Below are 17,546 nucleotides of genomic sequence, written 5' to 3' on the forward strand. Positions count from 1 at the left end.
AGCGGGGCCAGGGGCCTGGACCGGGCACGGCGGGGCCAGGCAGAATTGCGTCCACCCCGGGCCCCCCTTGTGCCAAGGGAGAAGACGATTCCCGCCCCCCCGATATTGCTTAGAGAGCCAAGTGGGAAATAAAAATCATCGATTTCCATTTTAAGTAATGTTTTCCCTTTAATTTCCGTTACATTTTTATTTCTCTCTTATCAGCCAGAGCCATTTTAGATAAGGCTCAGTGATGATGCTATCTTTTGCCGAGGCAAAGGATGTAACTAGTCGCCTTCCTCCATTTAACACTGGTTTGTGTTGCCGTATAGATACTGTTTAATTGACGGGCAGACACCTCTTCTAATAGGATGTTGAATGAGTACTTCGAGTCCTTCCTGCTGTCACGGGCGTACAGGAGAGGCTCAGTTGCAGATTCATACCTTTGAGAGGGGTTGTTTGATAGGCAGTGCTGTGTAGTTGGAGCTGTGCGCAAGGTGTTCCAATCTTCTCGCTCGGTCTTGGCAAAATCCGATTTGGGCATGTGAAACTCTGGTTTGGTATGTGAAGCGATACCATCTTGGATGCGGACACCTTTGTGCTAAACCAAAACGTGTAACTGTACATTTTTTAGAGTGAGTGGCATTCGCTCACTTGGGTTTTCCCGTGCTACTCCCTGGTGCAGTGGTTGTCTTGCCTGATAACTGTTACCTGTATGTGTAGTAGGTTCACTGTGCATTTGTATTGTGCTGAAAGAAGAGATTTTCACACTATGATAATTTATGCTATGGTTCCATGGTCACTCTCTCTGGCTTGTGTGTAGCTGAGAAGAACGTTGCACTCGCATTTTCCTCTTGCTCTGCGGTATATTCTGCCCTCTCCCTTGTGCTCACACTTGTATTTGTGAAGTTGCAGGGTGAGCTGATTTGTGGAAACGATGTGGCTGAAAGTCAGTCCAACAAAAATACATAGTCCGCTACGATTCATTGCATGATGGCAACCCAGGAGAGAAAGGGGATTTCTGTTTCTAATGGAGATGCAGGTCCTTACAGATTTCTTTGGAGCTGTAGCCATGGAAGAGCTCACAAGTGGTTGTAATGGAGTTAAAATTGAGCTTTTGGTGCTACTTGTTATTTAAAGGTGAGCTGTACTGAAGGTATGGGAAGATAATGTTGTATTTGACAGGTAAGCCAAGCCAGGCTGAGATGCTTGCCTTTGGGCATTTTTTTTTTTTGGACTGTATTTCACTGTTATCTCAGTCCTATAAGTTGTCTGTGGGGTAGCCCTGCAATTGCATTGCTAGTAAGACCCAAGTTGAAAATAAGTGATTTTTGTAAAAGGAGATAACTTTTAATCTGATTCGTGTAAGTTTGCGTTGTGGCTTGATGGACAGTTTTAGTGGTCCCAATTGAGGACACAGAAGCAGACCTTCCCTAAGTTGACTTCACCATCGCTCGGTGCCATTTCTCTGTGTCCGTGGTAGGCTGTGAACCTGTGCTGACTGTAGCGAAACTTTGAATGCTGAATGTGTTGTTGGTTTAGACTTGGAGAAATTGGAACTAGGAGTTTTTGATTGGAAGCCTCCCACTCTCCCTTTAGGGGAAAAGAAAAAAAGGCACAAAACACCCCCCCACCCCCCCCCCCAAACATTATTCTTGACAAAAGCTATTCTTCCAGTGTTACTTTGCACCGTTCTGGCTCAAGTTACAGTAGTCATCTCGGCGAATTGTTTCAGATTCTTGATTTTCTTGCATGTTCTGATTGCAGAGAAAGAGGATTGAAAAATCATTAATCTTAGAAGGTAGGCTTTAGCGAGTTAGCTAGTGCTGAACTGCTGAGCCAGATAGACTTTTTTGTTTATTTACAAGAATATTGCTGCATTTAAGGAAAACCTTTCTCTAGGAAGCAGCTCTCACAATAAGGGGGATGGTGAGACAATTAAGTATAGCTCTTTAACCTGTATTGTGCCATCTCTTGCATATGCTGAAGCCCAGTGTAAATAATTTTTAGAGTGTATGCGGTGCACATTTTTTTCCATGGAAGTTTTTGTCCACCAAAAGGTATTTGACCAACACTACTTCTTGAAAAGTGATGTAATAAACCATAAAATACATAGGTTGATATTACTTTTTATAAGCACTGTTTACAAAATTAGCGTAATAAAAGCTGGAATTATGCTGATGTTTTCCAAACAGTGGAACTAAGTATGATCAAAACACAGCAGACAGCAGATATGTTGGATCAGCATGACTGGGGAAAGTTTTAATCAGGTTTTCAGATTTTTACGACTTAAGACCTCCAGCTCTGAAAGTCTGAGGATACAAAGTGTGGAAATGTGGAGAGTTACACAAATGTGTTTGTTAGTAAGCAGCATATGGGAGCTGTCACTGAAAGGAGAATTCAGGCAGAAGACTGAGGAAGAGGCATTTAAGCTGCAGCAAGGAAGGAGGACTTGGAAGAGGGGAGGGGATTATATGGGTAAGGGTGGAAGGTGTAGGATGTGGAACGAAGACACGGGTGGGCTTGAAATGCAGAAAAGTTTTGAGTACAATCTCTAAGTTACTCTCCCTAGCCTTCATATGAATTGGAGTATGGAAGGAGCAGCAGATTTCTTACTCCATTTTCTTGATTCTGGGAGTTGTGTTTGTTTATTTGTTTGGGTTTTTTTCAGATGGAGCACATGCCTTCCCAAGTTTTCAGCATCACTGCCCATTTTGTCTTATATAACTGGGTTGCTGACTGCCAGTGGAGCTGTGTATCGGACACGATAATTACGGATGGTGTTAGTTTCATAGTAGCTGGGGAAAACTTTGTGGGAACTGGAAAGAGTATGGAGTGATAGCAAAGGTTTGAGGCGAGTGTTGAAAAATGAGATGCAGGAAAGGAAGGTCAGGGTTGTACAGTGAGAGATTTTGGCGGACTTTATTCGTTCTTGCAAGGCTGACACATGCTGCTGTTATTTGTCCCTGCTGACCTGTGTGATTGTTCTTTTTGTATTTTCTCTCAGCTTCTTTGCTTTCTTGTAAGAGAATTGTCTGAAACTAGAGGACTGGAGTATGTTGGATCAACAGAGAAAGAAGAAATTAAGAGCTGGTATGCAACCTGTGCAATAATATGGCGATGGTAACTGTGGTTTAGGCACCAGAACAGGAAGGGAGGAAAATGCAGTGAAGTGCATAGGTAGGAATGCACCACTGGTGATGGTGTTCAGTGCTCCAAATTGAAAAAGCTCTTAAAACTGGACTTCCTCAAACTGGGGGTGGGGGTGTGGGGGGAAGTCAAGTTCAAATACGTACTGCTGCAACTGCTGTCTCTGGGCAATCTGTATGGCAGTCATAGGCAATCCTAACATCCCAAACTTTCTAAATGTAAACTATTTCTTTCCTTTGCCCAGAAGTTTGTTCTGAGATGTAATCATCACTTCTCTGTCTCCAGTTTCTGGAGACATGTATGTGGTCATGTATGTGGCCACCTTGCCAACAGTCTTGATGGCAGGAAGATGCCTAATCACTTCTTGAGGCAGCCGTCAAAACTCAGTATTATGCTGGGCACATGTGAGCCTTCAGACTGTGTTTGTATGAGACACAGGGACCTTCTATCTGTTGTATCTCAGCCAGGCTGTTGCAGAATCGTATTGTGCGATACGACACAGTTGGTCTTAGAAAGTAATTAAAATGTGATAAATGCTGGATTCAGATTAGTGGAGCAAACCAGAAATCACTAATATGTTACCTTAGGACAAAGTTATGTGCACTATGGATTCTAGTGCAGATTTGTACTGTGGGTAAATTTTGTTCAGGCCAATTTGTAGGGGAATTCTTTGGCTTTCTTGTTGGAGATTATGTACTGTTCTTCTTTCGGTCTCTTGGAGGATTTAGATGAATTTGCTGAGTCTTCCCAGGGTGAATGCAGACGACATACTGCACCTGCTGCTTGCTGCTGCAGATTTCAGGGGTGAAAGCAATATGTAGTGCATGACTGGTTTGGCAGAAATGAAGCTGGTTCATTGCTTCCTGTTCAGCAGAATCTAAACCACGTTGGTGTAAAAAAGCAAATCAAGCATCTCTGTCTTCAGGCAGTCTCATCTATTTCTTACGGAACTCCCCTTACTTTGATAATTCCCGTATTCTAGTGCAATATTCTAGAATGATGTGAGGCCTAACTAGTTACGCATAACTTAACCAGTAATGACATTTTCTGTATGGAGTATGTGTCCAAAGGATGGTCTGTGCAGATGCAGTTAGCTCAGACCTTCTCTGCTGTAGTTGTTTCAAAGGCAACTTTACTTAGCTCTCATTTAGCTCTACCAGTAATAAGTAATACTAATGGGAATTCTATTATAGAAGGTGTTTCTACAGTCACTGGTGTTTCCAGTATTACGTTGTGCTTACCTGCTGAAAGCAGCATGAGGTGAGAAAAACTTGAAAACATCACTGCCAGGAAAATCTTTGTTTACCCTGGTGTATACTTTGGTTCATGTTGTTACTAAAGTTGGAAAGGGCCAGAAATCCAGACACTTTTATTAAGAAATTCCTGGCACTGTTTTTTATGCAATGTTTGTTTAGCTGCTTCTCCTCTACAAAGAAAGGAGGAGTAGAAGAAAAAAAAGAAGCAGCAAACCTAGGGCTTCGTGAACTTCTTTCTGTTTTTCCATCTTCCAAAACCATGCTTTATGAAATGTACTTTTGAGTTGAAAATTTCCCTTCTAGATAATGTAAATATAGAGTGTGTTATTCGCAGCTGGGGCAAGAAATCAAATGCAGTCAGTACCCTCCTCTTTCATTAGTAACTAAAGACAATTGAAATATTTGGAACAACTGTTCTTCTAGTTTGATTTTTTTAATTGATCCATCCACCCCAAGTCTCATACGTTAAGCAGAGCAGAGTCACTTGACTTTCTATAGCTGAGATGAAAATTCCCTGATTGATGGGCTTGCACTCTTTGTTCAATTTACAGAGACGTTCACCGAGTCTCCACTCTGAGTCTTCACTGGAACAGAGTTTGCGGATTACTGTTGGTAATGACCGGTATTGCGTTGGCACACCAGAGCGAAGGAGGCTGCCTGATAGACTGGGCTCACCTATTGATAACCTGAGTGACAGGTATGGTCCTCTGCAGATGGGGATTCAAGTGTGTGCAACAGTAAGAACATGGGAATGGCTGTACTGGGTGACACCAAACATCTGATTAGCCCAGTGAAGGCCTAGGGAGCAAGGGTAAGAGGGCAAGCATGTAGTGATGCTTCCCTGGAATACTCCCCCAGCCTTCAGCAGGTTGTGGTGCAGGGGATTCCTGAGCAGAAGTTGCTGCCTGTGTTCATAGTCACTCTAAATGGATATTTCTTTTCTGATTTTCATCAACTGCTTCTAAAACCCTTATAAACTAAAAGCGCCCACAGTATATTGCAGGAGGGAGCTGCTTCATTTGACATTTCACAGCTTCAGCCACCTTCTTCTGTTTCTTATGAACCTACCTAGTCCTGACTGAAGGGAAGGTTGCTTATGGATAGCATAAAGCTTCAACTTCCCCATTTATTGGGAGGAATACTTCCTGAACTTTTAGTATTGTCCAGAAGAAAGCTCTGGTGTAGCTTGAAGAAAATTTATTATTTTGACATTAAAATCCCTGCAGAAGAGAAGTAAGTGTAGTCAGACAGTCTCATACATGATAAAATAAGTGTTAGAATTCTTAATGTCCCTTGACTGGAACTGGGGAAAAACATAGTGAAGTATTTTTATGAGAAAAATACTGCTATGGACAGTGAAGTATAAATATTAGTAGATACTATTTGGAAATCTTTGCCTTCAGCAGAAAAAAACAGGTATAATCTGGCAAAAGAAGTGAAATCAGAAGACTTTCCATAAATAGGATTGTTTTCTTTGTCTTGAATTGCAAAGTTAAAGATGGCATAGTTGGTGTCCCAGAGCATATAGTTGCAGTTTCAGGTCAGGCATAAGCTTCCAGCATAAAAAAAGCACTGTAACTTCTATTTTTGATGCAAATACCCCCAACTGTTAAAAAAAAAAAAAAAGAAAGAAAGAAAAAAAAGAGGGAAGTGAGCAGAGTAAGTGAATTTCCTGTCTTTCTCAAGTGTAAGGTTAAGTTTCGGCAGGTGTGGAAAACCAAATGAGAGTTTAGTTTTCACTTTTACGGTCTCACCTCTGTTCTCCTGGGATCACTGTTCAATTTGTATACGCTCTGTGCAGCCTGCAGTCTTCTGCATGAAATGAGTGCGTATGCCCAGGGCGAGTACAGTGGTTGGAAGGAGCAGGAAATGGTATGTAGGAGAACTGGCAGTGCTCTAGCAAATTAAGAACATGCGGGGCGGGGGGTGTCTCTTTGTCCCATGGCTTCCTTTCCTCCAGTGAGCTTTATATTTAACCTGTTTCGTGGTTACGATGCATGGTTAGAAGTAACATCAGGTACAGTGGAGTTTATTTTAATGTAAGAGTGAAAATGGCAAAGAACTTTCACTTTATCTCTTTTACAAGAACCACAAATGTCAAAAAATGGTCAGAATAGACTCCTGAGAAGGTGTAAAAGTGACAAATGAATCAGAATGAGAATAAGATCAAATGAGACCATGTAGACTTTAAGTGACTTCCCATATATTTGTAGTGTAGGTATGCAAGAACTCCATGTGGATTATATTTACCTTTTTTTTTTTTTGGGTGGGGGTCCAATCTGTCCTGGCTGCACTTGTCTTGAGTGGTGCCCACAGTCCAGAAACTTAAAGTGTGTGACAACCTAGTCATCCCTTAGCTTTTCCTAAATCTTCTAGGTACTGCTTGTGACTTCTAAATTTCTTCACTGTTTAGCCATTTTAGATGATTTTAAAAGACTCTATTTTGTATTCGGTTAAGAACATTGTTTATCATGTATTTCTTTTTCCTTTATTTTTGATCCCCTCTGAAACACAGAGTGATTGCTGAAGATGTCACTTCAAATTTTGAAGTAATTGGAGCAAATATTTCTGAATTTAGTTCTTCTCAGCTGTTTTCGCTAACTACTCAGAGATTTCAAGCACTCAATTTAAAAATTATTCTCTGTAATTTGCAGGGTCTTGGGATGCTAGAGAGGTTCATTAGCCTATAAAGGAAATAAAATACCAAAAGATGGAAATCAGGGTTGCTTTTGGACTCTCCTGCAGCAGTGGATTTTCAAGATGTCTCAGGAGAGTTTCTCAGTTGTGTGTCCACATGCAGGTCCGTCCTAAAACATCTGTAAGAACTTGCCCCAGTTTCTGGGGCAGCTGGCCTCCTGCACGTGTCTAAGTAAGCATACTGAATGCTGCTGGCCTGTGACTTCAAGGTCACCTAAGCAGCTCCAGTCTTCTACTTCAGCGGATTAGGTTTTTTTGGTCTTCCAGAATCTTGATCTATCAAAGCGAAGAAAATATCCCTCTCCCATCTTTCCCTCTGTCAGTATTTTTAAGACATTCTACTGTCCGAGCTGGCATAAGCTGTACAGAGCATCCCACCAATTTTTTCATTTTAGGTTAATCCAAAAGATTAGACGATATCACTGCAGAGACTTGGTCTGTGTTAAGCTGTGCTCTGAAATAGCATTTTTTGGCATAATATCAAGAGTCACAGTTGGCTTGAGAATGAACAGCTTGTCTGACTGTGTGTTAAGGTGGAGTCATGTTGGTTGCTGACAGCAGAATACCATTATTTGTTTTTGTGTGTGATTAAATATGCCAAAAAGTAAACTTACCTTACACTAGTCGTTCTCTGAGTGATCATGTCTATGTAATGTGTGGTCTGTTCTTCTCTGAAACTGCAAATTCCAGTAATTCATGGGTTCTGTGTTTGTGAAAGAATTGGGATGGTCACAGTGGTACCACCTTGCATCCTTTCTCAGGGATGCAGTAGCTTGTAGTGGACATTGCTGGCTAAAAGCATGCAAACCAGCTAAGAGGCACATATCTCAGTTGGACTGTATTTACAGAAAGCATATTTCAAGGAATCATGGTTTCTGTCAGGCTAGTAATCCTTTTCCTCACACCTGTATTTAATCTTTGGGGTTTGTATTTGCATCTTAATTGTTTAAAGTGTATTTGAAACATCTTTCTAGTTGTAAATACAGTACGTCTGCTGTTCCTTTCTTTCCAGAGTGTGAGTAAATATTCCTTCTGCTTTGTCACTGCAGTCAGAGCATTTGAATTGTCGGTGACACCTGGCAAGAGGGCATGCAAATTATTTGCACAAAAATTGGCTGAAGGTGTGTGGTGAAATACATCTGTTATTCCGCCAGCTGCGTTCATGCAGCTTGTATAGGTTTAGCCAGCTCTCAGAAAGGGTGACACTGGGGATAGACATATCTTTATGTAGGCTGTGAACAGCAACACTTAGGTATGGAATTTACTTCTATCTACTTTTTAGATATTTTCTGCTTTTGGAGGGGTTGGATGTGTGTAGTTTGCTGGAAGCTGGAAAGAAACTGTCTTAATACTTTGGGTACTGGTGTATGCCATATTTGCCTTATAGAACATGTTGGACTGACAAAGCATCTAATAACATATGAACTGCTTTGCAATGATGCAGGTTAGAGGTAAAGTTAAATTTTGTGTTGGTTTTGTTCTGAAATACGCACATGTAATCTCTGAGAATACTCAAGAAAAAGACCTTGTCTGTTTATGTCTGTTATGCTTCAGTCTGGTGACTTTAAAAACTGGGGCTGCAGTTTATCTGCAAATTTTTTTGAAGGTGTCATCTGGCATGACTTGATTTATCCCTTCGCAGACCTATGGAGGGACTTTTCTGAGTCTCGTGGTTTAACCCCAGCTAGTAATTAAGTACTCCACAGCTTGCTCACCTCCCCCCCTTCCAGTGGAGGAGGAGAATCGTAGGAAAAGACAAGGAAACTCATGGGCTGAGATAAGAACAATTTAATAACTGAGTATAAATGAATAAAATAGTTACACTAATAATATTAACAGTACTAATAATACTATGTAATGAAAATAATGGAAAGTAAAACAAATAGTACAGTTGCTCACCACCCACTGGCAGATACACAGCCAGATCCCAAGTAGCAAGAGTCAGAGAGCCCAAGACCCACAGCCTGAGAGAGATTGCAGCAGAGTTCGAGTGAGCCCCAAAAGCAAGAGCACAAATGAGAAAGCCAATCGACCCACTGACTGTTAACTAATGAACTAATTAACATGGCTCCCAGCCCACCCCCAGCTTATATACTGGGCATGACGTGCTATGGAATGAAATACCCCTTTGGGTCAGCTGTCTGAACTGTGTCCCCTCCCCACTGCTTGTAGTGAAAAAGTCGGGAACACAGGGGCAGTATCAGAAGCTGAAGAAGTCCTTGATTTGGTACAAGCACTCCTTAGCACCAGCTACAAACACAGGGTTATCAGTACAGTTCTCAGGGGAAATCCAAACCAGCCTCGTACCAGCTGCTGTCAAGGAAATGAACTCTGTCCTGACTAAAAGCAGCACACTGAGTAGGAGGAGGTGATTTTTGAGGATTCAGGCAATCATACATGGTTTATCTCCAGTGGGTGTCTTGATCACTCAGGAAAGACATTTCTCTAGGTTTGCTGTCCCAGTGATTTCACTTAAGGAGCACATTTGCTTCCCAGGCTTGGAGGATCTTGCTAGATTTTTGAAATACCTGTGAGTAAAACCAGCAGACCAGCAGCTGGTGATTCTAAAATGGTTTGGTTTGTTTCTGCCTGATGTAAAGAACAGTTCCAGAACAGTTTTTAGGCATGAGGAAAAAGGCCTTAGTTAAAACTGTAGTTCTATTTGGAGGTGTGTGTGGGAATTGGGCCAGAAGAAGATACTCAAGAGATGAAGCTAGTTATTCTGGTGGTGTGCCCGTTGCACGTCCATTGTGTGTAATAATGCAGGGGCTGGCACAAAGGAGTGATACTATCGCATTTACTATCCCTTGTTCATAGGTATCTTACAAAAAAGTGTGCTTCTTTTTGGGTGTAGCAGTTCATGTGGTTAGTGACAGTCCTGTCTACAGATTTGTTGCAGCAGAAAATGTTGCTGTGGTCCTTGTCCACAACTGAAGATAAAAAGAGGATCTGGTTGCATTTGCTGGTGTGAAATTGGCTTGTACCTTGAATAATTCATATGAAATGTGACCTTGGCTTCTTGCTGGGAGAGGCAAGGAAAGGGATTGTAGTCTGAAATATGATAGTAAGGTCTTTTTAAAATGTGTAGTCTTTCTCCTTCACAAAACTAAATCCATCCTATCAATTTTTCAAGGCTCTCCTTCTGCAGGATGAGTTGAATTGTTCACGTCATTGTGTTTGCAGGTGACTTCCTAGGAGGGAAGTGTAGTACCTTCAGAAATGTTTCCCTCTCTCCCCTGCCCTTTAAGTACATGAAATATTGCTTCTGTTTAGTGGTGGAGATGTTGTTTTGAAACTGATGTGGAAATTTCTTGCTCTATAGTAGGAGTAAGACTTGGTTTACTCTGACTCAAGAACTTATGTTTATTCTATGCTTCTCTTACACAGGGATGATATGGCTGACGGTCCAATATTCAATAGAGGCCTCTCATGTCCTCGAGGCCTCGAGAGATACCCATCACATGAAGATCAGGCTTCAAGTCCCTTCGTTGTGAGACATGATGAAGACTATCGCAACCGAGATGTTTTCCTCCATCGTTCAGATTATAGTCCGCATTACGGTCGTCGAGAAGAGCTGCCTCGTGGTTCTGACAGAGATGGTGACAAACTCAGGAAATCCTCCTACCCGTTGAGGCCAGAAGATAGGGGCCGAGAAATAAAGCGACCACGGTACGAAAAAGATGAGAAGATGCATGGTGTGAGTGGAGAGTATCAGGGTTTCTCATCAGGAACACGAAACTATCGCAGAAGAAGCCGCAGCCGCAGTAGAAGCCCGAGCCCATCATACCTGAATGAAGAATTCCGAGAGCTTGACCGTGCAAGGAGGAAAAGAGAAGAAGAAGAGCGTAGTAGAAACTTGAATCATGATGTTTCAGGCAGTGGTTATGTGATCCCTGGCTTGACTAACACACTACAGAATTCTGAGCCTCGGTATACATACAGGCCTGAGGAAATTCCATCCATGCCCAAAAAATCTATTTTGAAGAAACGAGTGGAGATGGAAGTAGAGTCTCCAGTTCAGGTTTGATCTCTATCCATCTGTTTATATCTTTCTACTTTTTAAAACAGTCACTTCATGATACAGAATGTTAGTTTGATTTCTAGAATAGAAAAGCCAAATCCTTACGTTTTCTTGTCTTTGAGAGGACAAATATCTTTTTGCAGGCTTATACAAGTTAGGATTGCATTAGAAACTTTAAATGGTGAAGGCATTTAATCAAGAATTATATATATATATAAAATAAGAGGCAGAGTAAAATGTCCTTGTTGAAATTAATCCCAGGATCGCAGAATCACAGAATTGTCAGGATGCTGAGATCTGGGTTGACTTTTAAAGAAAAGCTGAGTCTTTTTGTACCACAGGCAGTCAGGTCGTTGATCAAAGCTCTCTCTTCCTGTCACAGTGCCTCCTTCTTGTTTCTTTATAGGCTTAGAAAACTGCCTAATGCATCCTCAGTACCTCTGGCTGAAAACATCTTCGAGTTTCCTTATTTTTTTTTCCCTTTGGACTGTAGGCTTTGATTAACCCTACCTAATTTGTACCCAGGCTATTTGAGTCTCAGAATCAGAGCAATGGAAATATAAACAGTTGTGACCACTGTGATAAATTGGCTTTTCTCATGTTTTAGCGCATCACTTTTGACTTGCCTGTTGTACGGATCACTGTTGGTTTGACAGTGACATGTTTATCTCAGAAGGTGCTCCAATACTGAGGATCCCATTCTATACCTATTATTGGAAACCCTGTTTAACATGCCATAAATCATGCATATCTGAATAATTGTCTGGAAATAACCCCAGTGCAGTTGTTTTTACCTGCCTTAAGGTGTTGAAATCCTATTTGTTTCTGATTAAACACAAAGTATAGCCAAAATTATGTTACGGGGTTACAATTTAAAAGTTTCAGTTCTTATACTTGCAAAAAATTAATGAAATATAATTGTGATTTTGTGTATTCTTTGAGATAAGTGTTCACTGCTGGACATAACATTCTAAAATCATTAGTAGGCAACTTTTGTAATCTTCTGTGTTCTCTTTCAACTGTATATTGTCTTTTCTAACTCTTTTCTTCAGCTGTGAACTCAAAGAGAAATTAGCATGTTACTATGTATGTTCTGTGAGATGCATAGTTGCCTCAGAAGGTGCTGTAGTAAATAGGAACTTCTCTCTCTTTCAGCCTGAGGGCTTTTCAAGCAGTCCTGCTCCCAGCAAAGATCTTCCTCTTCTTTCTAGTCATGCGTCTTTGCCCCAGAGCAATGACATAGCTCCTTTTGCCTCTGAAGTGGAGAACTTTCTCAAACGGTTTAACAAAGACACTGTTGTGGAGTCTGCAAACAAGGAGTTGCGTGACGGTTTGTATGAGTGGAGCCCGCTTTCTGGGGCTCCCAAAGATGCTTTCACATTTGAAGAGAAGTTTGGAAGCTTCTTAAGTCACAAGGAGAAGGTAGAACCCAAGTCAGAGCCTGCTGATCGCCATACTGACTTTCTGCTTCCTCACGAGAGAGCCAGTCAGGATGGTAGTGGTTTCTCCCGTATTCTGGGCATGATGGCTGATTCTGTCAGTGCTCAGGAGAAGAGGAGGCGTAGTTTCCCTGACATTGAGGATGAAGAGAAATTTCTTTATGGTGATGAGGATGAAGACACCAAAACTGAATCTCTCCCTGTTCAGAAGCCCCCAGTGAGTTGTGGCAATGAGATAATAAGCCAGAAAGTGACCCCACCTCCTTCTCCTGCTCCAGCTGTCAAGCTGGATCCTTCAGAAGAGCCCAATGCTGAGTATGCAAAGATCCATGACTTACTCAAAACCATTGGACTTGACATTGGTGTTGCTGAAATTGGAAAACTTGCTGTTCGTACCCAGGAACGCCTTCATGGCAAAAAGTTGGCATCTCGTTCTCCTGATCGTCGCTCTTCAGATACTCGCAGACTGGACCACTGGGACTTGCGTCGCAGTCGGAGTGACACTCGTTCTCCCGAGTCAGGCCAGCAGCGTTCAGCATCACCTTCTGTCTCTTTCCAGCAGTCTAAAGATGCATCGACTCTTCAGAAATCAGAATATACTAAGATCAAGCCAGTCGGACAGGATATACCTCCCTGTGCGCCAGAACAGCCTCTTCCTTCTGTCTCGCTCATTCCCTCAGTTCCACCACCACCTGCTAGTTTGCCGCCTACACCCCCTTCTGTTTCCCAATACCAAATTCCCAACTATTCCCAGTTCACTCCTACTCAAATGCCTCAAAACTATCCACCTCCCACAATGGCTCCTCCAGGATATGATGCATATGGCCACTATATGGCGTATGCAGCCCCTGGCTGGACCATGTACCCCCCTGCCCAGCAGCCTAATCCTACACTGCCAGAAGCTCATGGTCTTCTTACTATGGCCATGTCAGCAAACCCCACACGTCCCAACCTCCGGGTGATTGAGACAGTCTCTATGGGAAAGGATGTCCCTGATGTAAAAAGAGATAGTTCTGTGCTCGTTCATGTCCCTACCACTCCTGCTCATTCCAAAGCACCCCTTCGTCTGTCTTCACACCCTCTCAAAAATACCACAGAAAAGATGTCGGATGAAAAAAATCGAGCAGCTCAAAAGCAGAAGGTATGTTATCTTATTGTGATAGATCATGTTGGACTGCTTGATCGCCAGGGTAGAAACTTTTCTTCTTCAGGTGCGCCTTTTTATTTTACTGAGCGTCTCCATTTTAAAAGCAGTTGGACTAAATTTGATTTTGTTAAAGATTTCTAGGCATTTGTCTGTATTACTCTGTGATAGTTTTAGAAAGGTTGTTTAAAACCCTCAGATTTGTATGCCCATAGGTTGTGGCTGAACCAATGAAATCAGGGACAAAGCTGAAGTTTTTGGGGCCAGCTAAAAACTTACAGAAAAAAACACAAGGTGGCCACAGCTATGCTTTATTCTGCTGAGCTTTAGATTCTGAAATACCTGAAGATATCTAGATACATAAATACATGAAGGAATGGTATAAAGGAGTTAGAGTTGGGCTTTTTTCAGGGGTGTCCAGTGGCAGGACAAGAGACACTGGGCACAAACTGAAATATAGGAGGCTTCATCTGAACATGGTACAATAATACCATGGTTGTACCTATATTAGACATATTTAAGTACATGCTAAAGGGTGTTGTCATTCACAGTTGCATACAATTTTCCCTCTACATTTGTATTAATTATCTCTTATAGGAATCACAAAATAAGAAGAAGTTAAACTGTTCTCTACTTGGTGCATCTGATGCCAGTGTAGGTTACGGGTGTTAGTGGGGGTTTTTTGGGACCTATAAGGACCATCTAGTTCCAACCCCTGCCATGGGCAGGGACACCTTCCAGTAGGTTAGAGTGTTCAAAGCCTCATCCAGCCTGGCCTTGTACGCTTTGAGGGATGGGGCATCCACAGCTTCTCTGGGCAGCCTCTTTCAGTGCCTCACCGACCTTGTAAAAAGTTTATTCCTTATGTCCAGTGTAAATCTACCCTCATTTAGTGTAAAACTGTTGCCCCTTGTCCCATCACTACACGCCTTGGTAAAAAGTCTCTCTCCATCTTTCGTATAAGACCCTGTTATGTATTGAAAGGCTGAAGTAAGGTCTCCCCGGAGCCTTCTCTTCTCCAGGCTGAGCAACCCCAACTCTTTCAGCCTGTCCCCACAGAAGAGGTGCCCCAGTCCTCTGAGCATCTTCGTGGCCCAAACAGGTCCATGTCTTGTGCTGGGGACCCCAGAACTAGATGCAGTACTCTCTCCAGGTGAGGTCTCACTAGAACAGAGTAGAGGCAGAGCATCCCCTCCACTGACCTGCTGGCCACGGATTTTGTGCAGTCCAGGAGAGAGTTTGCTTTCTGAGCTGCAAGCGCAGATTGTTAGCTCATACCTACTTTTTCATCGACGTACGCATATCTGCATTAGAGATATTCTTTCAGTGTAGCTGTGCTAATGATTTGTGTTGGTAGATCTGCTAGTAGAAGAGCCGCACCTGGCAGAGGCTGGAAGCTTTTTCCCTGCTCAGTTACAGCACACTCCTCAGAACAAACCAGGCCATGGAAAGATGGACCACTGAATCCAGGAGAGGATCAAAAGAAGTTCCTTTAAATTTCTGGTCTGAGATAACCTCCCTGCATTTTGTTTGAAGTGATTTAAAGAGGAATACTTACACAAAGTGCTACTTCAGCAGATGAGTGAGCTTTCACTGCTTGCAGAAGTAATAATTTCGGTTGACACAGTTGAAATGGTGGTGTTAATGAAATGGCACTTGAAGATGTGTGCTTTTCTCCTGCCGTGACATACCCTGGTAGCTCACCTGTGCATCTTGGCAGAACTTCTAGGGCTTTGTCTGCACTACAAAAGTCTTTGGCTTGGGCTTAGTCCACCACTTTTTTTCTGGGATGGCTAAGAGTACAAAAACGTGTGTGCTGCAGTTCATCCCTCTGTGCTGGCAGAAAACCCAGAATGAGAGAGTGGTGTTTTGGTGATTAAAACCAAAAAAAAACCCCAAACACAAAAAAACCCCTGAAATTTGTGGCATTTAAGACATGGCCTAACTGTTGGTAGAACTCCTTCCTGTGCTTACTTCAGGCAGGAGGTAGGGATCCTGCCAACATGTACGTTGCCACAGTGATTCTCTAGTGAAGACGAGGACTTGGGTCAGTTGTTTGTTCAAGGAGGAGTCAGTAGTAAGCTTTAAGAGCATCGTGAAGGTAAAAAAATGGTTATTTGTCTCTTGAAAAATGAAGCTGGGAAGGAGACTGAAAGAAGTTTTCGGTTTTGGGGAATACAGTCCCGAAAAGAAAAAAATTGCCTTCGTATAGGGTTGAAGTGTGAGCGCCTGATACAGTTTTCTGCAGATGCAGAGGAAGAGCAAGAGGTGTGTTTGTGGTGTTAAAATACCCACGCTTATTTTGAGAAGAGGGAGCAGTGTTCTGTGACTGGCAAACTTAGGTCTTGCTGTCATTCTTGCAAGACCAACTAACTCGTGTTGAGAAGAGAAGAAAATCCAGTCCCCTTCCAATCTGTTTAGGTGATAGAAGAGAGAGAAAAACTGAAGAATGAACGAGAAGCACGGCAGAAGAAGCTTTACTATCTCAAGACTGAATTGGACAGGCTTCGCAAACAGCAAGGTACAGTGCTTCCCCCATGCTATTTTCTTTTTTCCACTGGGATGTGTCACAAGTCCTAGTACCTGCCAGGAGAAGTGAAGACCAAAATAGTAATAGTCTGAAGTTTAAAACTAATTTTCATACTTGAGGCAATGCAGAACTCTTGAGAAAGCAGTGACCTAATTACTATATTAAAATGAATTATGTCAAAATTTGGCTGTTACACTGAAACAAACTGTTGCTCTTGCCTCTTCTTTGGCAGCCAGTAAGTGAAACGAACTGCACTTTGTGCACTTAGTGCTCCTTCAGAAGAAGCGAGAAATAGTAACTGAAGGCACGTCATTGTGCCTTTCAATTTTTCATGAATCTTATTTGGAGAAGGAAGAGTCCTCTCTAGACAGAGCTAACTTCTTTTATTTTAAAAACTTTTGTTTGGTCCAGGTAAATAGTAATTTTCTTCAGCTTTGGAAGATTATACTTTCAGGTTAGAATGTATGATTAACTTTAGCTTATTTGGTCACACAGGGAAGACAGTGATTATTAAATTGGTTCTCTCTCTTGAGGATTATGGTGCCTCTGTTAGGGGTGTATATTAAGACAGTCCTTATTGAGGTGGATTGTGCAGGTTCAGTGATGCTGTATCTGAGCATCAGTTCCATCTTTACAACTTCCTAGTCAAGATTTAGCTGTAATGCCTTATATTAGTATTTTACTTGTTGCTGGAATAGTTGTACAGATCTTAAGACAATTTTCCTGTTGCGTTTCCAACTCTTCTACTTCCTTGATTGGTTCAGGAGAGATGTTGAGGAAAAAACGTCGTGAGAAGGATGGACACAAAGACCCCTTGTTGGTTGAGGTGAACAGACTACAAGAGAATATTATGAAAGAGATTTCAGAGCTGCATAAAGAATCTGATGCAGCTGACAAGAAGCAGTCTGAGCTTGACAAAGTAGCACAAATCCTGGGGATTAACATATTTGAAAAACCCCGGAAACCATCTATGGAAACCAAAGATTCCTCAGAGAAGAACAGCAAGTCAGAAAATGCAAAAGGTCTGGAGAAAACATCTTCCTCCAACAAGGTAAAGTCTTCTGGCTTGTGTGCTAATGATTTTCCCACTAAGAGAAGAGGGCACTGGGGAGACAGCTGCTCCCAAACGCTTCCTAGAGGATCATTTGTTACCACCTCTCATATGCTGGTTTTGATGGTCCATGCAGGTGAGAGTCAATGTATTGGCGTTCGCAAATTTTCCTCAGGGTTTGTGCAGTTCAGTACCACTTACTGTTTATGATCTTGGTTTTGCTGAGCTGTTGGTTGGATTTAACAGTATTGTGAGTGTTTGTAGCTGTTTGGCCTCGAT

The 17,546-nt window shown here is 42.1% G+C and overlaps 1 protein-coding gene across 1 annotated transcript; it reads left to right on the forward strand.

Moving 5' to 3' along the window:
• Positions 1-4,942: 4,942 nt before the first annotated feature.
• Positions 4,943-17,267, forward strand: LOC104502967 (zinc finger protein 318-like; the record flags this gene model as incomplete). The annotated part of the gene is made up of 5 exons (XM_010157094.1): positions 4,943-5,082; positions 10,470-11,103; positions 12,259-13,683; positions 16,108-16,207; positions 16,981-17,267. Coding segments are annotated over exons 2-5 (2,439 nt in total), but the record flags the coding sequence as incomplete, so codon positions are not given.
• Between the last annotated feature and the right edge of the window lie 279 nt (positions 17,268-17,546).

Source organism: Eurypyga helias, unplaced genomic scaffold (genome assembly GCF_000690775.1).
Source record: "Eurypyga helias isolate BGI_N326 unplaced genomic scaffold, ASM69077v1 scaffold17498, whole genome shotgun sequence".
Lineage (NCBI taxonomy): Eukaryota > Metazoa > Chordata > Aves > Eurypygiformes > Eurypygidae > Eurypyga > Eurypyga helias.